Below are 20,153 nucleotides of genomic sequence, written 5' to 3'. Positions count from 1 at the left end.
TTTCATCTTGCTGGGTATCACCAGACGGTCTGCCCCGAAGCCTGAAGCAGCTGACATCCCCACCTGCAGTGTGAGAAGACCCCTCCCTGGGCCCAGCTGCTGACAGAGCTAACGGTGCCTCTTACAGTTTCGCCAAGTGCGGTGCCAAATCACTGCTGTTTTAATCTGCACTTTCCTGACCACTGTTTCCAGCATCTTTTCCTTTTTGATTGAAGAACTACTAAATGAGCACCTCAGTGTGCCAGGTTCTACGCCAGGCACAGGGAGAGAGAGAGAAAGAAAGGAAGACACGTCCCTTTCCTGCAGGCGAGTCACAGAGCAGAGCTCAGTAAGGACCTGAGGGTATAATCACACTTGTGACAGTGCCCTGGGAGGAGCACATGGTGTCAGGATGGGGCGGGGAGGGAGGTCTCCAGGCGAGTGGGAGGGGCTCCGGGAGGTGTGACACTGCGGACGACACTCCTCACAGGGAGGGCTCGCCAGCACCTGCTCTTCCGTGAACTGTCACTCTGTAAGATTCTGCCCATCTTTTAACGTGCTGTCTTTTTCTTGTCAGTGTACACGGGCTCTCTGACATCACAGGCAGTCAAGTATGTTTTGCCCAATCTCTGCTTATTCGCAGACTCTATAGTATTTCCGGCACACAGAAGTGTCTAAGTTTTAAATACTTAAAAGAGGTCTATCTCTTACAGGTTTTCAATTTCTTGCCTACACAGGATGGCTCACTCCACCCCTAGGCTGTGACTGTAACCTAGATTTCTTTCTGATTTTTTTTTTACTGTTTTACAAAATCATGACCGTTAAGAAAAAATGAGGGTCCGACTCTCTTTGCTCCCAGAAGGACAGGGAGTTTTCCCAGCACCACTTATGAAACAATTCTAGCTTAACGAACTGAACATCCCTGAGCACACTCCCGCTTCCTCTTAGAGGCAGCCTCCCCTCCGTGTGCCGGACCCCCATCCCAGCCCCTCCACTCAGGGCCGTCTGACCCCGGGCAAGTTACTTACAGACCTGGGAAACGGAAGCACGTCCAAATCCCACTTCTTACAGCCACGCGCCTAACAGACCTGAGGCTGGGGCTGTGGAATAAGCAGCAGGACACGTGGTCCGGACTCAGGGAGGAGGCATTCAAAGCCGTGGGCCTGCAGAGAACGTAGGTGTGGACCCGACATGCAGCCTGGAGCCTGGATTGTTCGGAGGACGGGAGGGAGGGGAGGAGGAGCAAGCAAGGCGGCAAGAGGCCCCGAAAACACAAGGAAACCGACAGGAGGTGGCGTGGAAGCCAGACGGTTTTTCCAGGAGGGAGACGTTAGCCCGCTGAGCCGGTCCTGCCTCCGGGGCCGTGAGAGGACAGAGGACTGACCCTGGGTGACAGGTGGGGGTCTGTGGTGGACGAGTGTCAGGGAGAGGACGTGGAGGAGCCTGAGTGTGCTGGGCTGGCAGAGGTGGACCAGCGGGGTAAGCAGAATCACACCTTGCTCCCCCCGACCTGTTGTACCAAAGTACTTTTCTAAAACCTCTGATTTGGGAGTTTCGGTTACTAAGAGTCCACTGCACTCTTCTAGGCTTTTCTGTCCGTATAAATACAACATAGACGACACAACTATTTCTACAACTACAGAGCACAGAACACAAAACACACCCTGGACAAATACCAGGACACACACACACACACACACACACACACAGGAAATATCAGAATGGTAGACTTTGTGTGCTCCGGTTTTGCTGTAATAGTAAATATGCAAATTTTTAAAGAATAAAATGTGATTTAAAATTAAATGATCATGATACAGAAAAGAGTAACCACAACACAGGAGAGAAGTCAGAGAAAACGACATCCTTTAATTGTTACTGAGCCCCCCACGCCTGAGTTCCCTCACCAAGTTCATGGCTAATCTCTCTATTCAAGACTTTACTCCTTCCTCGTTCCCTCTGACCTCGACCCTCTGCTACTGAACACCAACCACCCAGAGGCATGACCAGGCTGCTGCTGTGGACAGTCGGTCATGACCAGAGCTGCTGCGGGACACCCCATGCATCGGACGTACACACTCAGGGCAGGAGGAGCTCAAAGAGCGCCCACCCCAGTCGTGGACCACCTGCCTGAGAATTGTAAACCATGGACATCCTGACTCCTGAAACTGGATTATGAAACATCACAGAACCGGCACCAGACAGTGATTAATCCTAGCCTCTTTGTTCTTCCTGTTCAAAGAATCCCCAAGTCAGAGACCAGGCGGCAGGGGACCTGCCCTGACCTGACCCTGGCTCGGCGCCCTGCGATAAACTCTGACTTGGCTGCAAACTCGCACTGCCGGTCCAGCCCTGCGCTGTGGGCACTTGAGCCTGGGCTCAGACGCGCTATGAGCGGCAGTGTGAGGTAACGGTTGTTTGAAAACCCAGGGATGCATGAGACACCCTGGGGCTTGTTCAATCACCTTCCTGGGCCCTGCTGACAAGCCCACCGAGCCTCCAGACCTCGCGCGACTCTGGTGCAGCGGTCAGACCACCGGGAGGGATGGCGGAATGGGGAGACTAAGAGCAGGAGGCTGTGCTTCGGGGGGCGCCGGCCTGGGAGCCCAACTCTACTGAAGAACGGTTGTGACCCACAATGGCAAAGAACAGGTGCCCGAGTCACTATGCTGTATGCCTGGAACTAACACAGCTCTGGGAACCCACTCTCCTTCCACATGATTAAAGGCAAACCAAAAAGAACAGCAGAGAGGACAGGCTGAGCTCCCGAGGCTGCCGGAGGCCCTGGCAAGGCCTGGCATGGCCTGGCACCATGCCGGCTCCGGGCCGGCCCTCACGGAGCCTCTCAGCTGGTTGGGAACTTCAGACAAGGAACAAACCAGCATGAAGAGATGAGTTAATTTATGCAAGCGTGAACGTGTGTTTTGTTCTTGTCACTGTAGGAACACAAGGCATTTTTCCTTGTCCTTTCCAAGAAATCTTACAGGGTGTGAGATCCGAGTCTCAAGGGCTCTTCTTTTATGAACCCCAAATTAACTATTTGTGGAAACTTCTGAATGAGAGGAAGGCAATCAGGTTTCCATTTACCTAAAGATGTCAAACTCCTGGCAAAGACTGCATCCGCATTACTGACGGCAACACTGCCAATGACTCCTGCCCTCAGGCACGGGGACTGGAGGCGGTGGAGTGGCTGGTCCCTGACCTACGTGGTATGTTTGTTGTTTTTTGTTTTTTCCTAGGCCACTTGTTTTTTCTCTTCCCTCACTTTATATTCTCACTCTTACATAGGTTTTTAAAAATATCTTTATGGAAGCATATTCAGTTTACAATGTTGTGTCAATTTCTGAGTTATGTATTTATACATATATATATTCCTTTTCATATTCTTTTTCTTTTTAAAAAATTTTTTGTTTTATTATTATTTTTTTGGGGGTGGGGAGGCAATTAGGTTTGTTTGTTTACTTATTTATTTAATGGAGGTACTGGGGATTGAACCCAGGACCTTGTCCACGCTAAGCACACACCCTTCCCCCATATTCTTTCATTATAGGCTATTACGAGATACTGAATGTAGTTCCCGGCGCTCTACAGTAGGACCTCGCTGTTTACCTCTTTTATGTACAGTAGTATGTGTCTGCAAATCCCGGACTCCCAATTTCTCATTGAACGACCACATCTTACTGATACCCTCATTAACTAATGAGTGAAATAAAATCTGTGACGTGTTTGTTTTATATTCGTAGGAGTCAAGTTTTTATCTTAAAAAAAATTATTCTTACATGTTATATTTACTTGCCTAAATTACATTCAGTGCAAAAATGCTTCTGTATTTTTACCAATGAGAGAGAGTCCACATTAACACCGCTACTCACTCATGTGCAGTCTGCAGCCAGGCCGAGCTATACCGCCTGCGAGTTGGCCCTCCCAACCCCCACCTGCCCCACCGGCCTGCTCAGTGCAGACCCTCAGCGGTTACCTTTGGTGCCCCGTCCTTCTGTATCCCTACATCGTTGGTAGCGACCCCCTTCACACTTCCGTCTTCATGATAAAGGACCTAGAATGCAAACACATTTCCTTATCACCTCAGGATTCGTAACTGCCTTGGAAAGAAACAACGAACAGCCCTAGATTTTCTAGGAGGTGAACCTGTCCTCTTGATGACAGGCTTAAGGATGTTCCAGGGAAAAAAAGGCAAGTTTCTAAGACACAGCCTTCTAGATGGAGCAGAATGCGGCCCAGACAGGCAGAGATGGAAGAAATGCTCCATCTGATGGGGAGGGACGGGGCTGGCGGAGGGGACACTGGCAAAGCAGGCGAGATGCAGCAGGGAGACTTCTGCTGGGTTCGGGGGTCAGAGACACATGCGTGAACCTGGAGTCAGGGCCAGGACAGGCGAGGGCTGCCAGTGGGGTGGGACAAGGACACTGTCGGGGAAGCTCTGTCCCCAGGGAGCTGCGACCCGGACACAGACATCACAGAGGGGTTGAAGACAGCCTGAAGGTGACTCAAGCTTGTTTCCAGACCACGGAGGAAGGAGGGAAACTGTCCAAAAGTGTGATTCCGAAGATGAAAAATAACAATTCTCCGTAGCCCTTACTTGCTTTGTTTCCTCTGGAGGAAAACGCTCTTTGGATAGGAGAGAACAAAGTGTAGTTATCATCACACCGCAGGAAGCCCGGGAGTGGAAAGGCGGAGCAGGACTAGCAGCAGGGCTATGACAAACAGTTATCAACCTTTTATTGGGCACCCGGGAAACACAGCAACAGCAGGATGTGGCTGTGGCCTGGACTGGAGGTCGGCCTCCTAGTAACAAACACCGATGAGGAGGAGAGGTGCAGAAGAGGTGCAGGAGAGCTGCGGGGCCCTCTGAGAATGTGTGTGCGTGCGCGTGCACGGGCGCGCTCATGCGCATGCGTGCGCACACGTTCAAAACCCGAAAGTCACGGACTCTGCAAACCACCTGCTGTGACTGAGACAGTGACTCCCGGTCAAGAACAGCTTATGAGGAGAAAGGCACAGCCACGTGCACACCTGTGCCCCGGGGAACAGCAGCCAGCAGCAGCAGGCGCACCGCGGGGACCCGGGTGTTTTGTTTGACTTGCACACTGTCAGGGCGAGAACGTTTTTTGAGTTTTCGCTGGTGACAAGAACAAAAGAACTCCTGCTCCCATGCAGAACCTTCTAGCGTTTCCTTCAGACAACTTAACTATAAGTCCTTTCCTGTCTCTCTTAGATCTATGGGAAGCGTGTCAGTTAGGAGCGAAATGAGCCCCGCCGCAGGCCTGTATCTCAGCTGTGCGTTTCGAGGGGCCTCAGAGACGGCTCTGCCGTGTGAACACCGAGCATGGTGTCCGTCTCCGTCTGCGGGGTAGTCCGGGCTTCCTGCTGTTCCAAGCTGTCCCTCCCTGCGGGTCAAGGAGACACAGCAGGCTTTACTTCCCTGGATAAAGATCGTGAGCACGCATGTAACACATCGCAGCTGCCCGGCTACGTGAGGGGGTGGACGGCCCGTAACTGCGCTGAGGTCTCGGCTTAGTGCTCATTCAGTAGTAACACTGTTTCAGTCTTCTTTATAATTTGGAGAGGTGCTTTTTCTGCGTTGGCAGGAGACTTTGTTTTTAATAATTTCCCAATAATACTTAGTGAGAAGCTACAGTAGGATGTGGCTGCCAAAAGAGTTCTTTTGAGGGAATTATTGGAAGAACAGCTTCTAGAATGAAGGCGGCAACAGTCCTGCTGCACACGAGGCTGGAATTCCTCCCCGTGCTGCTTTAAGGAGGGGACAACAGGGGATGCGCTCAGAGGACGGCGACAAAACAGACGCATCTCGAAGTACGTTACATGACGGCTCTAAGAATGAACAATATGTCATCGGGGAAAGAAACACACCAATGAAGGTGGGGAAGAAGAGCAGGGCGTCATCGTAACTGGAAAGCTGCCCTTGGAAGGGGACACAGGGTCGCTCTCTGTAGTACAGAACAGTGCATAAATGTCTCTTCACTGCAAGGAAGAGGGTTTTACCAACAACCCAGACGTCAGAGGCCTTCTTCACCCTTGGTGTGTTCAGTCCCACGCCGGACGACCACTTGGTGTAGGCACGAGGGATTCAAGCATTCTTTGGATTAGCTCTTGTTAGGATTCCCTCTAATCCTGCAATTCTAAAATCCTATGGCCTTTCTAAAATATTTATTTATTTACTCTGCACCATTCTTGGGTTATACTCCACAGACAAAGGGGTCCCATCCACTAAGCACCAGCCACGGAGCCGCACCCACCTCGGCGGCCGCGTAGCCGGGGTAGACTTCCACCCCGAGCGCTTCCGCCTGCTCGCCCATCCAGCTCACCAGGTGCCCCAGGCGCACGATGTAGTTGCCGTGGTTGTTCATGGGGAGACCTGTAAACATACGCTCATTTTACACGTCGGACTTTTCATTGGTAAACATCTCCAGAACATATATACTCAATTTAGAAATTCTAATCACATGTAATTTCTGCATAAATACACACATTATCTTAAGGCCAGTATTCAATTTATTTTCCAACAATTCTGGTTTAGAACTCAAATGACTAAATTGAAAACAACATTACAGAACTAACTTAAACATTTCTGGTGGCTTACAAGACTACCTCAATTCTTCTAGACTAGAAGACAGAAGAACCGAGCTCTAGTCCTGCCTTCCTACCCAGAGTTTCACAGCTGGCTTGTGGGGAAGTCCTTCAAGACCCTGGGCTTTACTTTTCTCAACTATAAGAGGAAGAGCTTTCCCCAGAGGACATGTAGTTCCCTCCAGCTGTGGGACTGTACATTCGACGACTGTCTATCATTCCCTACCTGGAAGAATTGGCACAGGGATTCTGTATTTCTCTGTTAAAATCCCAAATCGATCTTCTGTTACGGGAGTGTTCAGTGGGGCCTGGAAATAAAAGGGGAGAGAAAAGGATGTTTTTAGCTCATACCCGTGAAATATAAATAACAAACAAAAAAACTGTATCAAAAAGGAAAGAGAGCGATCCTCCTCACTTCTCCTTCATCAATTCCTTTGGAAAACTCGACACTGTCAATCCTTGTCTCCCTGAGATGGGTGGGAATCTTTCTAAAACCTGAGTAAGCCAGTCTGCATCTCAGGACTGTCTTTCTCGGGGGCCTGGAGGGCTGTCTTTGGAATGTGAAGGCAAGGAGGGTAGCTGCCTGTCTCCCTGTCTCTGTGGGACATGAGCCTAGGCACCTGCTTCCAGCTGTCACTTCCTGCTCGATGGAAACAGAAGAGAAGTTTTATTTTTCCTTCAGGTAAAGACAATTAACATGTGTGGAGTGGACTGGACCTGCCCAGCTACATAAGGCCTCGGTCTGAAAAACGTTTTCTCCTAGATCTGATATTATGTCAGTAAGTCAAAGATACCCACTTCTGACGTACGATTGAAGAGAGAACGTTCATCAGGCACAACCATGGTATTTCTAGGTGAAAGGAGTGTGCTGCTTTAGAGAGGAGTGCGGTCACGTGTGCTAAGCACCACGGCCGCAGCCCAGCTTGGTCCCGCCTCAGCCTCTCCGAGGTACGTCACCGTCACCGTGGTCTCGCTCCCCGTACTAACGAGGTCGCCTCCCGTAGACCCTGCCTGGACGGTGACAGTGCCTGGACTAATCCTCCTGCTTGTGATCGTGTGCCCCACCCCTCGGCCTTCAGAAACCTCTCCTTTCCAGCAGCTCTTTGGAGCCCCTTTCTATTCCCTAGACGACTCACAAGTCACCAAATAAGGCTAATTTGACCTTTAGATTCACTTGGCTGACTTTTGTTTTTTCAGTCTTTACGAAGTGTATTCACAGATACTCAACACTCTATAACCTGAGAGGTGGGAGAGGTGTAGTTACATATCTGATAGAGGAAAAAACTGAGATACACAGAGTATAAGAGTTTAACCAAGGACATACAAATAAAACAGTGCCATCATACCAGACTTTGCTTCTCTATGTATCATGCCAGAGATTTTTCTGCTTAGATTATTTAATTTATTATTACTATTATTTCCTTAGAAAATTAGATTCAGTTATTCCCTGTGGCTTTAGATACTGCAACATCTCAAGGAAGCTACCTAACATTATTAAGAACAGTGATATAAACAGCTACGGAACAAGTTAGGAAAGACCCTCTAAACCAAAACTGTATTCCTAGGTCTTCTCAAGGTGAGGCCTCCTCATAAAGCCGGTACACAAACACAGCACGTGCAAGGCATTAGGTAAAAGTGAGTTGACATCTTAAAGTTGTATTCTATATGATTCAGATTTTTGGTCCTTTTTAACTTAACTTGCATCTCCAATTATCCTCTAAGAGACAGAATTCTGTGAAGAGGGTGTCCCATATCCCATTAATTTGGAAACAGAGCTACTACAGAGGTCAGACTCAGCACAGAGAATAATTTTTCATACTCCCTTCTCTTTCCAGTCTGGGAAGAGCTCCTGGAGAGCACGGGGGTCAAGGCAGGCCCCCGAGAGGGTGTGAGCCCCGATCTGGGCCGCCTTCTCCACCAGACACACGCGGAGGTCCTTGCCGTGCTGGGCGGCCAACTGCTTCAGCCGGGCAGCGGCCGAGAGCCCGGCGGGGCCGGCGCCCACAACCACCACGTCCGCCTCCTCTGCAAACCTCTCCATGTTCACTCCTGCGAGGGGAGGAGGGGAAAACACAAACAAACACTGGGTGACTATGACCCGACAGAAGCCCAGGCTCACAGGTCCCCACCCTCCTTCAGAGCGTCGTTTACACACGTCGCCCTCCGCTCTGCGTGAGGATTACACTACATTCTTCATTGTCTTAGTGGAACGTTCTCTTCCATTCTGTTCCAGGGCACGTCTGATTTTGGCTTTGAGGTTTATTACTATCACTTCTCAAATATCTGCTTATCTAAATATTAATATGTACCAGATTTGGTAAAGTTATACAATATCAGATGATTTTACACCATCATGAAAGATACAGTATTTACTCCGACGGAAGGATCCAAAAGAAGAGTCTCAGCGATTTTACACAAACGGTCACTCACCTTCCCATCGCTTGTCCTTGTCCCGGGGGTAAATGGTGTAGTGGGTTGTAATTCGAGGAACTACAGAAGTGGAGGACCATCTTGCGGCACACAGAGGTAGGTAATTTTTCTTAATTTTTAAGGCATGATAGCATGGATGTGCTGCACAAAAATTAGGAACGTTATTTTTTTTAATTAGTTTTACTCAGGAGTTGACTGGAAAATAAATTTTTTAAGCAAAAAACCCCAACAACCCCCCAGCAAAAACCCCCCAAAACAAACTTAGGATTGGGGATCTTCTCTGGCTTCTGTTTAGTTTTCCTTTAATTAGCCCTAAAACCTTAAACAGATCACTTAACTTCTCTAGATTTCAGTTTCCTCATCCGAAAGAGTAAAGGGTTTCTAGGTTGGTCTGATATCAGTAGGGTCAGGGAAGAGTGAGCTCTCGCTGTGGAGCTGTCAGGTGACATGACAGGTGCGCTCTGTCCTGGATGAACAATTCAGAGCCTTTCCTCACAAAGCAGGGCTTTCAATTAGTCATATTTACAGAGCATCTAACAAATGATCCAGTTTCCTTCACGTCAAACTTATCCTAGAAACAGGATGACTGTGTAAGCTGTCATCTGAACTGGCCGCTTCTGAGAGTAACGAGGGGCAGTGTTAAAGACAACGCTGGGACAATGTGGACAAATCATATTCTATGCTCAGCTTCCTGTTAAATTAAGTTGACCCTCCCATATGCCAGTAACTTCTGAGCGCCTCAAAAATGGGTATATTCTTTGAGTTAGCAAACGTAATTTTATGGAAATAAACAGAAGTGTGCAAAGATTTATCTGCAAGAATGTTCATGAAACCTCTGTTGTCCTTAAACCTTCACCTCCGTCTCCCTCCCTCCCTTACCTGAAGCCCCACACATCAAACCTCATGGAAAGGAAGGGCGCCCAGGTGGGAACTCTCTGCGCTCCGGCCTCCAGCGCTGGTGTAATCTGTACTTGTGCCCACCCTCCCTTCATGCTCTCAGGTCACAACAGCTTCACTGGGACTAACCCTTCTGCCTGCGGATTTACGCGGCTTACCCTTCCCGTCTTCCCAGAGGCATTCCTACGTCAACCCCCCCCCCCCCAACTTACGCCCGTTTCTTCCAGTTCTCACTCCTTCTCTGGTAATCCTCCCCATGTAAAAGGCAGGACAGAGAATCCTCCCTTGGGAATAGCCCCGGAAGACATAAACACTTACATCTGGAGCTATAATCACTTAGAAGTCTGCTGTGGGAGAAGAGGCAGAGTAGGTCCCAGTGTGAGCCTATATATAGGCATAAATATTTGCTGACTGACTATCGGTCCTTTTTATATTCTCCTTTATTAGGGTACTCATTTATGACTCATGATATTATTAAGCAGGTTAGTGCTTTTTCAGTGTAATTTTCTGTTAAAAGGCACACTAGAGTCGTAAATCAGAGGCACTAAAATGCCAACGTGAGGGAATGAAAAGCTAAGCCAGAGGCTGCAAAACACTCAGTTGATAAAGAGCTGGAATCTAAAATATACAAAGCACTCATAAACACCCAACAAGAAAACAACTCAATTGAGAAATGGGCAAAAGATCTGAATAGATACCTCAGCAAAGAAGATATTTAGATGGAAAACAAGCCTAGGAAAAGATGCTGGACATCTTGTGTCATTAGGGAACTGCAAATTAAAACAATGAGATAGGACTACATGCCTATCGGAACGGCCAAAGTCCAGAACACAGACATCACCAAATGCTAAGAGGACACAGTGGAGCAGCAGGAGCTCTCGTTCACTCCTGGGGAAACGCAGTATGGCGCAGCCACTTTGGAAGGCAGGCCAGGCCAGCAGTTTCTACAAAGCTAAACACACTCTTAACATAGCATCCAGCAGTTGCCAGTGCATTCCTTGGTATTTACCAAAATGAGCTGAAAGTAACATCTGCACAAAAACGTGCAGTCACGCGAGGTGAGTCATTTCTAGAGGGCCACTGTACAACACAGACCTGCAGGCAACAGTAGTGTACTGTGCAGTCAGAACTTCGTCCAGAGTGCGTATCTCATGTTATCACAACAAAATGAAATATGCAGAATTAAAAAAAAATCTTCACATGAATGTGTAAAGCAGATCAAAGCTTGGAAGATGTCCTTCAGTGGGTGAATGGATAGTCTGGTGCATCCACTCAATGGAATATTACTCAGCACTAAAAAGAAATGCACTATTAGCCATGAAAAGATGTGGGGGAAATGCAGACACATATTGAAAGAAGCCAACCTGAAAATGCTACATGCTGTATGATTCCAACTATACAAAACTCTGGAAAAAGCAAAACTATAGACACAGTAAAAAGACCAGTGGGTGCCAGGGGTTCAGGAAGAGGGAGAAGGAGTGTGTATGGAACATGGGGTTGTTTGTGGGGCAGGGAGACTGTTCTGATAATGTAATTGATGGTGGATACATGTCATTACACATGTGTTAAAACCACGGGATGTACAACACATAGCGTGAACCTTAGTATAAACTATGGACTTTGATAATAATGTTATCAGTATTGGCTTCCTAGTTGCGCCAAACGTACCACACCAATGCAAGATGTCAGTGGGGAGTGGGGGAAAGTTACACGGAAACTCTGTGTACTTTCTGCTCAATTTTTCTTTCAACCTACAGCTGCTAAAAAAAAAAGTTTATTAAATGAAAACAAAACAAACACAAAAGACAACACAGAAAAAGGCAGCGGTTAAGTGTACACAACTTGGAGGCTGTCTACTTTGTGTTCGAATTCAGCAAGTTATTAACTATCCCCACCCCATCAGTTCCAAAGTTTACAGTCAATCTTTGCCTTGGAAATACTGTGGTGTAGGATTTGGTGCATGTCTTACCCAGAGCAAGTAGCTAATACACATTTATTAACTGGGTAGGTACCTTCCTACTTACAATTTTAACTGTCATCCAGGAATTTGAAAATCCCTGGTTTAGTTTCCTAAAACTAACTCATAGGTTACAGAGCAATAATAATAATAATGAAGCCTTTCCCAGCTTTTGTCTGTTGTAATGAAGCATCTATCTGCAAATGAACAAGTTTCTAAACATGGAATAAAAAATAAATAGTAAAGATCAACAAAGAGTTTTGTATGGGTCTGGAATATATAATGACATTTACATCTTCATGGACATACTGATCAGTTAGGAATTTTCAGCACCACATCTTTTTTTTTTTTTCAGTTTTTAACACTTGTCTTTCATTTATTTGCAAAACAGGTATGCCAACACATATTAAAGACGTAGATGACTTGAAGAACATTATCCACTACCTTGACCTAACTGACTTTTGTAGAATACTTTATTCAACAATGGGAGACTATACATTCTTTTCTGGTACACATGTAATATTTATCAAGATAGACAATATTCTGGGCCATGAAACAAGTCTCAATAAACTTAAACTGATTGAAATCTTACAAAATGGGTTCTGTAACCACATCAGAATTAAACAGAATTGTATCTGGAAAATACTCAAATTTTGCAAATTAAGCAATAAAGTTCTAAAAATAACTGGGTTCAAAAAGAAATCACAAGGGTAATTAGGAAATACTTTGAATTGAATTAAACTGAAAAACAACATATTAAAATTTGTGCCATACAGCTAATGAAGTCAGCACCACATCTTACCCTTCATGAATTTATGCGACTTGTGGGGTGGCTCCAATCCCCATTTACAGCAGATGAGGAGGAATTCAGGTGATTCCAGCCAATCCCAGTCTAACTCTCCCAACACCAGTCACTCCAAGACCACAACTGGATTTCAAGTGATCTCAGAAGTAACAGAACCTGAGCTGTGGGGAAAACAAGTTGTTTTCTTTTTTTCTTTCCTGATTAAAAGGAGACATGACAGCCTGGCATTGGCTAATTATTTTTATTCATTAGCATCCAACTGCATAATATATTCTTACGTTTTCTTTCCAATACAATGACTTTTTTTTGAAGTTAAAACCTGGCAGCAGACAACCAACAGTTAAAAATTATGATAAATGCAGGAGGGGAAAAGATTTGAAGTGAACTCTAAAACCTCTTAAACACTAAAAAATCTGTTTTTGATAATCACTGTAAAGAAAAAAGTGTCAAGGTAACTAATTTTCTCTACTTGTAAACAGTATACTAAAAACCGTAATATTGGGAATAATTTTTTAAACCACAGTTAAACCCTTCGCCTATCCTAAATCTTGAAAAAAATGATAAAGGTATCACAGGAGAGCCCAGTTCCACTGTTCAAATACAGTATTACCATTATTCAAAAGAACATTTAATTATTAAATATTTAGCAATATATTTAACATTTAATAATGCTTCATTATTTATTATTAAACATAAATTTATGATGCACTGTAGTTTAGTGTATGAAGTTACCATTTGCTTCTGAAACTGCTGATTTGGTGTCAGACAACACTAATTCTATTGCTTATACAGTGACTGATTTTCTCAAAAATATCTGGAACTGGATCATCTGATTTCCTCCTGGGGGCTGGAAAGTAAAAGTCATGACCTTCACCCCCTTTCTGAAAACAAATCTGGAACTTTAGAGATTTAAACACTTAGACATCTTGGCTAGATTCTGGTGGAGAAGTGAGGTCAAAAGTCCACTGAACTCCGGACATGTCAAAATCACACCAGTGGTGCGCCTGCGTCCGTGTCTGATGCCAGCAGTGCTAACACCGGGCCATGAAAATGGCGATGACTGAAACATCTGAGGAAGATGGAAATGGTGATTTTGGTGGGATCTGGCTAACATTTGGCCCAAGAATGATTTCAGCTAAATTAAGAGTAGGGCAGACAGCACCCCGCTCCTTTGATATTACAAAATAACATAGAGCATACTGTGGGTGAAGAATGTCGCCGGCCACCCCTGTAAACAAAGGACGTTGCTGCCATCAAGCCCTCAGCCACAGCAGCACCCCCCGCCCCAACCTGAGAAAACAGGACACGGGCCCTAGATAGTTAAGGTGCACATGAAAGGGATGATTTCAATGAGCCCAGACTCCTGCATCTTCCCATACACAGAAAAGTGCTAAATTCATTAACTTGAGATATCTGGTTTTCTCTAATTAGCAGTAATCTCGTGATGCTCCGACTGCATGGGGGTTTTCTGCACAACTCCTGTATCTCCTGGCTCCTCCCTACCTCTTGGGAGCAGTCCCTCAGAGAGATCTGGGAGGCTGTCTCTTGGGCTTACGTTCTCAGCAAGCCTGCCAAATAAAACGTAATTCTCAACTTTTAGGGTGTGCACTTTTTTTTTTTTTTTTTTTTAGTTGACAGCTTTGGGGATCACACAGAGACCCAGAGCAGACCTCTCTCCTTCGCCTGAACTCTGTGAGGATCTGGAGCCTGGTATCAGCAGAGGCCTCTTAGGCCCATTCGCCGCCTCACAGGGTCCAGACAAATCTGCATGAGTCTCTCCTGGTTCTCAGTTCTCCTGATTATTGGCTGATGATGCTAAGTTTCACCTGGTGGTGTCTAACAGGTACCTGGCTCCCCATTTGAAAGACACTGGGAGTTGCTGAACAATCCGGCCTGGGTGACTAAGTGAGAAGCTGGCGTAACATATCTGCCTCCAGTTAACAATCCAGCCAGGTTCCCGTATGCACAAGACTTACACTTACAAGTACTTACTTAATTAGGAAATAAAGGAAATCTTGCCTGAAAATGACTAGCATGGGGGGGAGTCTTTTATTGCATATGCAGTTAAGTTAGGGAAAGTGGGCTTGATAAAACATCTTTTCAGAACTCTGATCTTAAAGAAACAAAAGCCCTTCTTGAGGGGAACTTGCATTTCTCCTTTTGTGTCTTTGAGATGTAAATGATTTACCTGATCTTACTCAGTGTTTTGTGTGTATGTGTTCCAAGAACCTGGACTCTGCCATCTGGAAGGTACACACATGGTGGACATGTGGCAGCCTACTGAATAGACTGGGATTCTGAGCAGTTGTCCACCTGACCCTGCCAACTCTCAAGGGCTTTCTGCCATCCTAACCTTCACTGCATCAGCCTGTACGACGAAGGCCTTTACCTCCTTAGACTGTTTTGGGAGTAAACCTTCTGGATCTTGTTCTGGTGCCATCCTTCACACTCCTGTGGGGAAGCCGCTTGCACCTTATTGGTTTGAGTCACTATAAAGCTATATCTCATTAATGGCCAGAGGATGGATCTTTTAAATTGGAGCAGCTTCTAAACTGGTGAATGTTTACAGAGCTCTCACTGGAAGCAGGTGTTCTATTGCTACCTATGGAAAAGAACAAATTAGAAGGTGGAAAAAGATATATATATATAAAATGGTTAACCTAAGAACTCCTTTAAAACAAAAAAAACCAGACTAGTTTGGGAAGCCTTACTTGTCGTCTCCACTTCCCCTGAATGGGTCTTACAGATGCTAATAAAAACATTAGGATAATTAATGTTAACTAGGTTGATTAACAGGGAGTTAAAAAAAAAACTGAAGTGAAAGTTTAGAGACTTACTCCCAACGAGGTGAAAATTTTAAAGACACTTGTCTCAAAATGATAAAGAAATCTACAGACGGTTATTAAGAAATGAGATGACTGGCAGCCAAGACAGTGGAGAAGCAGCAGCTGGAACTCACCTCCTCTCAGACACAGCAAGACCACAACTAACTGCAGAACAACCATCGACAGAAGACTAGAAACTACCAGACAAGACCTTCTGTAGCTAAAAACTTAAAGAAACCATGAGGAGACCGGTAGGAGGGGTGGACTCACGATATAATCAGGTCTTGTACCCTCCGGGGGGGCGACCCGCAAACTGGAGAATAATTAAATTGCAGGGGTTCTCCCAAGGGAGCGAGAGCTCTGAGTCCCATGTCAGCTCCCCAGCCGGGGGGCCCAGCACCGGGAAGAGGCGCCCCCAGCATGCTGGGCTTTGGAGGCCAGACACAGGAGCTCTGCGAGACTGGGGGAAACAGAGACCATACGCTTAGGGTGGCACAGGAAGTCCCACACTCGCTGGGACCAAGGGCAAAAGCAGTCATTTCTCAGGAGCCTGGGCCAGAACTACCTGCTAGTCTTGGGGGTCTCCTGGGGAGGCGTGGGGCAGCTGTGGCTCACCCTGGGGGTGTGGACATGGTGGCAGACATTGGGGGTGTTCATCTGAATGAACTCTCCTTTGGGGAGGCTGACATCTTGCTTGCACATTAGCACCGAGACTTGGCCCCACCCAACAGATTTTAGGCTCCTGAGCTGGGATGCCTCAGACCAAACAACTAGCTAGGTGGGGATGTATCCCCACCCATCAGCAGACTGCAACAACCCCTGACTCACAGCCACCTCTGGACATGTCTCTAGACACGGCCCTGCCCACCAGAGAGCCAAGACTCAGCTCCACCCACCAGTGACAGGCACCGGCCTCTCCCACCAGGAGGCCTGCACCAGCCTCTAGACCAGCCTTACCCACCAGGCGGCAGACAGCTGGAGCCAGAAAACTTCGATCTCACAACCTGCAAAACAACTCCACAAACACAGGCCAGAATCTGCCCTGGGACCAGCTGGCCACAGGCCCCCGGGTGACGAGTGGGGAGTGCACTGCCGGGACACATACGACATCTCTTAGAGGGGGCCACTCCTCCAAGGTCGAGAAACGTAACTAACGTGCCATACACAGAAAAAAACAAATAGAAATTAAGACAAAATGAGGCAGCAGAGGACTATCTTTCAGACAAAGGATAAGATAAAACCCCAGAGGAAAAACTAAGTGATGTGGAGACAGGCAATCTATCCGAGAAAGAGATCAGGGTTATGATCGTAAGACTGATCAAAGATCTCAGGAGAAGAATGGATGAACACAGTGAGAAGCTAGAATTTGTTAGCAAAGAGATAGAAAAATAAGGAACAACCAGAGATGAAGAATGCAATAACTGAAATGAAAAATACACAAGGAACCAATACTAAACAAGGCAGAAGAATGAATCAGTGAGCTAGAAGACAGAGTAGTGGAAGTCAATGCCACAGAACAGAAAAAAGAAAAAAAGAATGAAATGAAATGAAGACAGTTTAAGAGTATTCTGGGACAATATCAAACGCACTAACATTCACATTATAGCGGTCCCAGAAAGAGAAGAAAGAGAGAAAGGGACCAAGAAAATATTTGAAGAAATAATAGCCAAAAACTTCCCTGACCTGGGGAAGGTGTGATTAGATTAAATTCAATTAGGTAAATGGATTTTGTTTTACAAGTAGGCTGGTGCAGAACTGGACCCAGTTTCTGTCTTTGTTAAGAGAACAAAGTTTTCTGGAAATACTGCTTTTGATAACAGATTGTGTGAACTTCTTTGCCTTTAAGTGATCTGTATTTGCTTTTGAAATCTTTTGTCACTATGGTTAAGTGAATAAACATTAGTCCACAGTAAACTATGATCCTATTTGACCAAGTGTTTCGAAACCTTTTTGATAGTTTTGACAGACTTCCCAAATACTGAATTCTAACTAAAGTTCTTTTGACCTCCAGCTAACTCTGGGACGCTTCAAAGAACCCTGAGACATATCAAAGAGAGATATTAAACTAATTAGGTTAATTTATGTTAAATAACATGGGAAACATTGTCAAATGGGCGAGGATAAAAGCTTCTAAGGTTAGATGTCATTAATAAAGATATTCCAAAATTTATATGGAATTCCTAAAAGTCTGATACATTCTGGTGTAACGTGATCAGTCATAATTCTACTTATTACCTTAAAAATGTTGTTTGTCACAGTATATCCAAGTTTCTTGTCGGCTGCATTGTAATGTGATCTTTAACCACGCCATTTTAAGCCTTTTGTCATTTATAGATTATCACTGTTTTACTCTGATGCTTTTATAAAATGAAAATCTTCAAGATTTATAAAAAGGCCTTTCTGACAAATACAAGTTTTGGATAACTTTTAGATCATACCACTGACTGGAAAACCTTTCCTCTTATGACATGACCTACAACAACTTGATAAAGTGTAGCTCTGTAAACAAAGATGAAACAATTATCTTTTTCTCTCTACCCGATCCCTCCAGAGTTTGTCTTCTCCAGCGGGCTTCCCTGCAGACTCAATGGCTTATTTCCACCAGATTACAACTAGTTATACTAATCATTGTTTTAATTTGCCCTCGGGGCTTCAAATTATTTACACCTTGTGCCTCTCTCTGCTGTGCTATGACTTTATTATTACTAGCTGTGTTACTCACATCCTGTTTTGTAAGATTGTTGTCTCTTGTCCCAATATGTAACCAGGCCTCCAACAAAATTAACGTCTCGAGACAGTTGATCATATATATAACTCTACATAGAACAGCTGTAATAGTGCAACTCTAGATACGGCAATAAGCAACAAGGGAAAAACATCTCCTGGATCATAACAAACCAGAAAGACAGACGATCCAGAGACTTATAGATTATTAACAGGGCCTGATCCAAAAATTAACACAGAGTGGCCTATCAACAGAATCTTCACCTGACAAAGGTATGAGCCTTCCTAGCACCGTGAGACAAATTGGTCAAGAAATGCCTCCCACACGCTGGTCAAATTTATGACTAAGAGGAGACACTATGGACAAAGAATGTCACCAACCATATTGGTAAACAAAGGATGCTGTGGTCATCCACCCAGCAGCCACTCCCAGCTGTGCACCCTGAGGGGAGTCAGGATAGAGAAAAGTAAGATACTGGCCCTAGATAGTTAAGGTGCAGATCAAGAAATGATTTCAATGAGTCCAGACTCTTGCATCTTTTCATACATAGAAAAGCAGTAAATTCATTAACTTGATATTTCTGGTTTTCTTTACTTACCAGTAATCTTGTGATATTCTATCTTTTTGCAGAAAACTCCTGTATATCCTGATCCCTCCCTTACCTCTTCAGAACAGTCCCTCAGAGCGATCTGAGAGGCTGTCTTCCAGGCGTAAGTCCTCAGTATGTCCACTGAATAAAACATAATTCTCAACTTTGAGGCTGTGCATTCTTTTTAGCCAACACTATCTACATATTAGATATAGTAATACATGCACGAGTAATAGAAACTTTAAACAAAATTCTAATTATTTAATATATGGTGGCCAAATTTGACAAAATTCTACTTCCATGAAATTTACCTAAGAATATCCTTGAATTTGCAATATGTATATTTGCTTATTCTATAACCAAAAATTAATTTAAATAAAAATTAAGCCAGTTGTGAGAGAATTCAAGATCCTGTAGTAAACTTAAAACATTTTTTTAATGTTCTTTTTGTTTTTAAGTAAAAAAGAAACAGAAAACCATCCAAATGCGTCATTCTATCTTCTTTTTTGAAGTGAAAGGGGAGGTAATAAGGTATCTCATCAAGTCATTGTGAAGATTCTAGAGGCAGTCAAAATACGAAAAGCCCCTAGAGATAATTTTAGACGAAGAAGAGAAACTCCTGGCTCCAGAAAGAACCGGGTGACTCGGGCAGCGCAGGAATGTTGACACTGATGTGACAGATGAGACTTGGAATCCCTCAGAATGGACTAGGACGGCTGCAAAGTCGCAGGTCCGGTGGGACCAAGGAGAAAACCGTGCAAACACTACTGTACCCACTTTCAACAAGGCAGCCGGTAACACCTGAGCTCTGGGATGCGGGACAGCGCCAGGGCTCGGGAAGACGCTTCTCCCAAGTCCGCGGCAGCGTGTTGACAAGTCTTTTCGCTCACGACCTTTGGCCTAGTTGTCAACTCGTCCAATTGGGACAAGCCCAGCGGAGGCACCGAGTCGGCCAGAGGGCGCACGCGCCGCGTGCCCTCTGCGCTGGTCCTGCCTGAGGCGACCCCGGACAGCCGCGCGCGCCCCTCCCCGACTCGCGACCTCGCCGTCCCCGTCCCGCCGGGTCCCCGCTCACCCGGGCAGGCCAGCCTGGCCAGCGGTACCAGCATGTTCGCGGTCGCCCGGACTCTGGCGACACCGCGGGGGAGGCGGGCTGCGGCTCGCGGGGCGCGGGACCTCTAGGCCGCGGGTGGCACCATCCTACCGGGATGCAGCCTGTCTTAGTGGAGTCTGCCTCCAGCAGCTCAGCGGGCCGCTCGGGCTTCCCCGCGCGCCCGCCTCCGACTCGCTCTGCGCCTGCGCCACGCGTGACGCGCCGACCTGCATCGCTTCCGGGTCACAGC

The 20,153-nt window shown here is 46.0% G+C and overlaps 1 protein-coding gene across 2 annotated transcripts in view; it reads right to left on the bottom strand.

The window, feature by feature from the left end:
- Positions 1-20,096, bottom strand: part of ETFDH (electron transfer flavoprotein dehydrogenase) — a 31,329-nt gene extending 11,233 nt beyond the window's left edge. Inside the window, exons 1-6 of one of the 2 annotated variants that reach the window (XM_074376694.1) lie at positions 19,886-20,096; positions 9,013-9,153; positions 8,402-8,631; positions 6,809-6,890; positions 6,252-6,370; positions 3,953-4,030 (exon numbers count right to left, since the gene is read on the bottom strand). In XM_074376694.1, the coding sequence (XP_074232795.1) occupies positions 3,953-4,030; positions 6,252-6,370; positions 6,809-6,890; positions 8,402-8,631; positions 9,013-9,153; positions 19,886-19,919 (684 nt within the window). In that variant the 5' untranslated portion in view covers positions 19,920-20,096. The remainder of the gene's footprint in view (positions 1-3,952; positions 4,031-6,251; positions 6,371-6,808; positions 6,891-8,401; positions 8,632-9,012; positions 9,154-19,885) is intronic. The other variant, XM_074376701.1, reaches the window with a different exon arrangement.
- Positions 20,097-20,153: the final 57 nt, after the last annotated feature.

The sequence above is a fragment of the Camelus bactrianus genome, chromosome 2, assembly GCF_048773025.1.
Source record: "Camelus bactrianus isolate YW-2024 breed Bactrian camel chromosome 2, ASM4877302v1, whole genome shotgun sequence".
NCBI lineage: Eukaryota > Metazoa > Chordata > Mammalia > Artiodactyla > Camelidae > Camelus > Camelus bactrianus.
The sequence above is the reverse complement of the archived record's forward strand: the minus strand, read 5'-3'. Positions and strand labels throughout refer to the sequence as shown.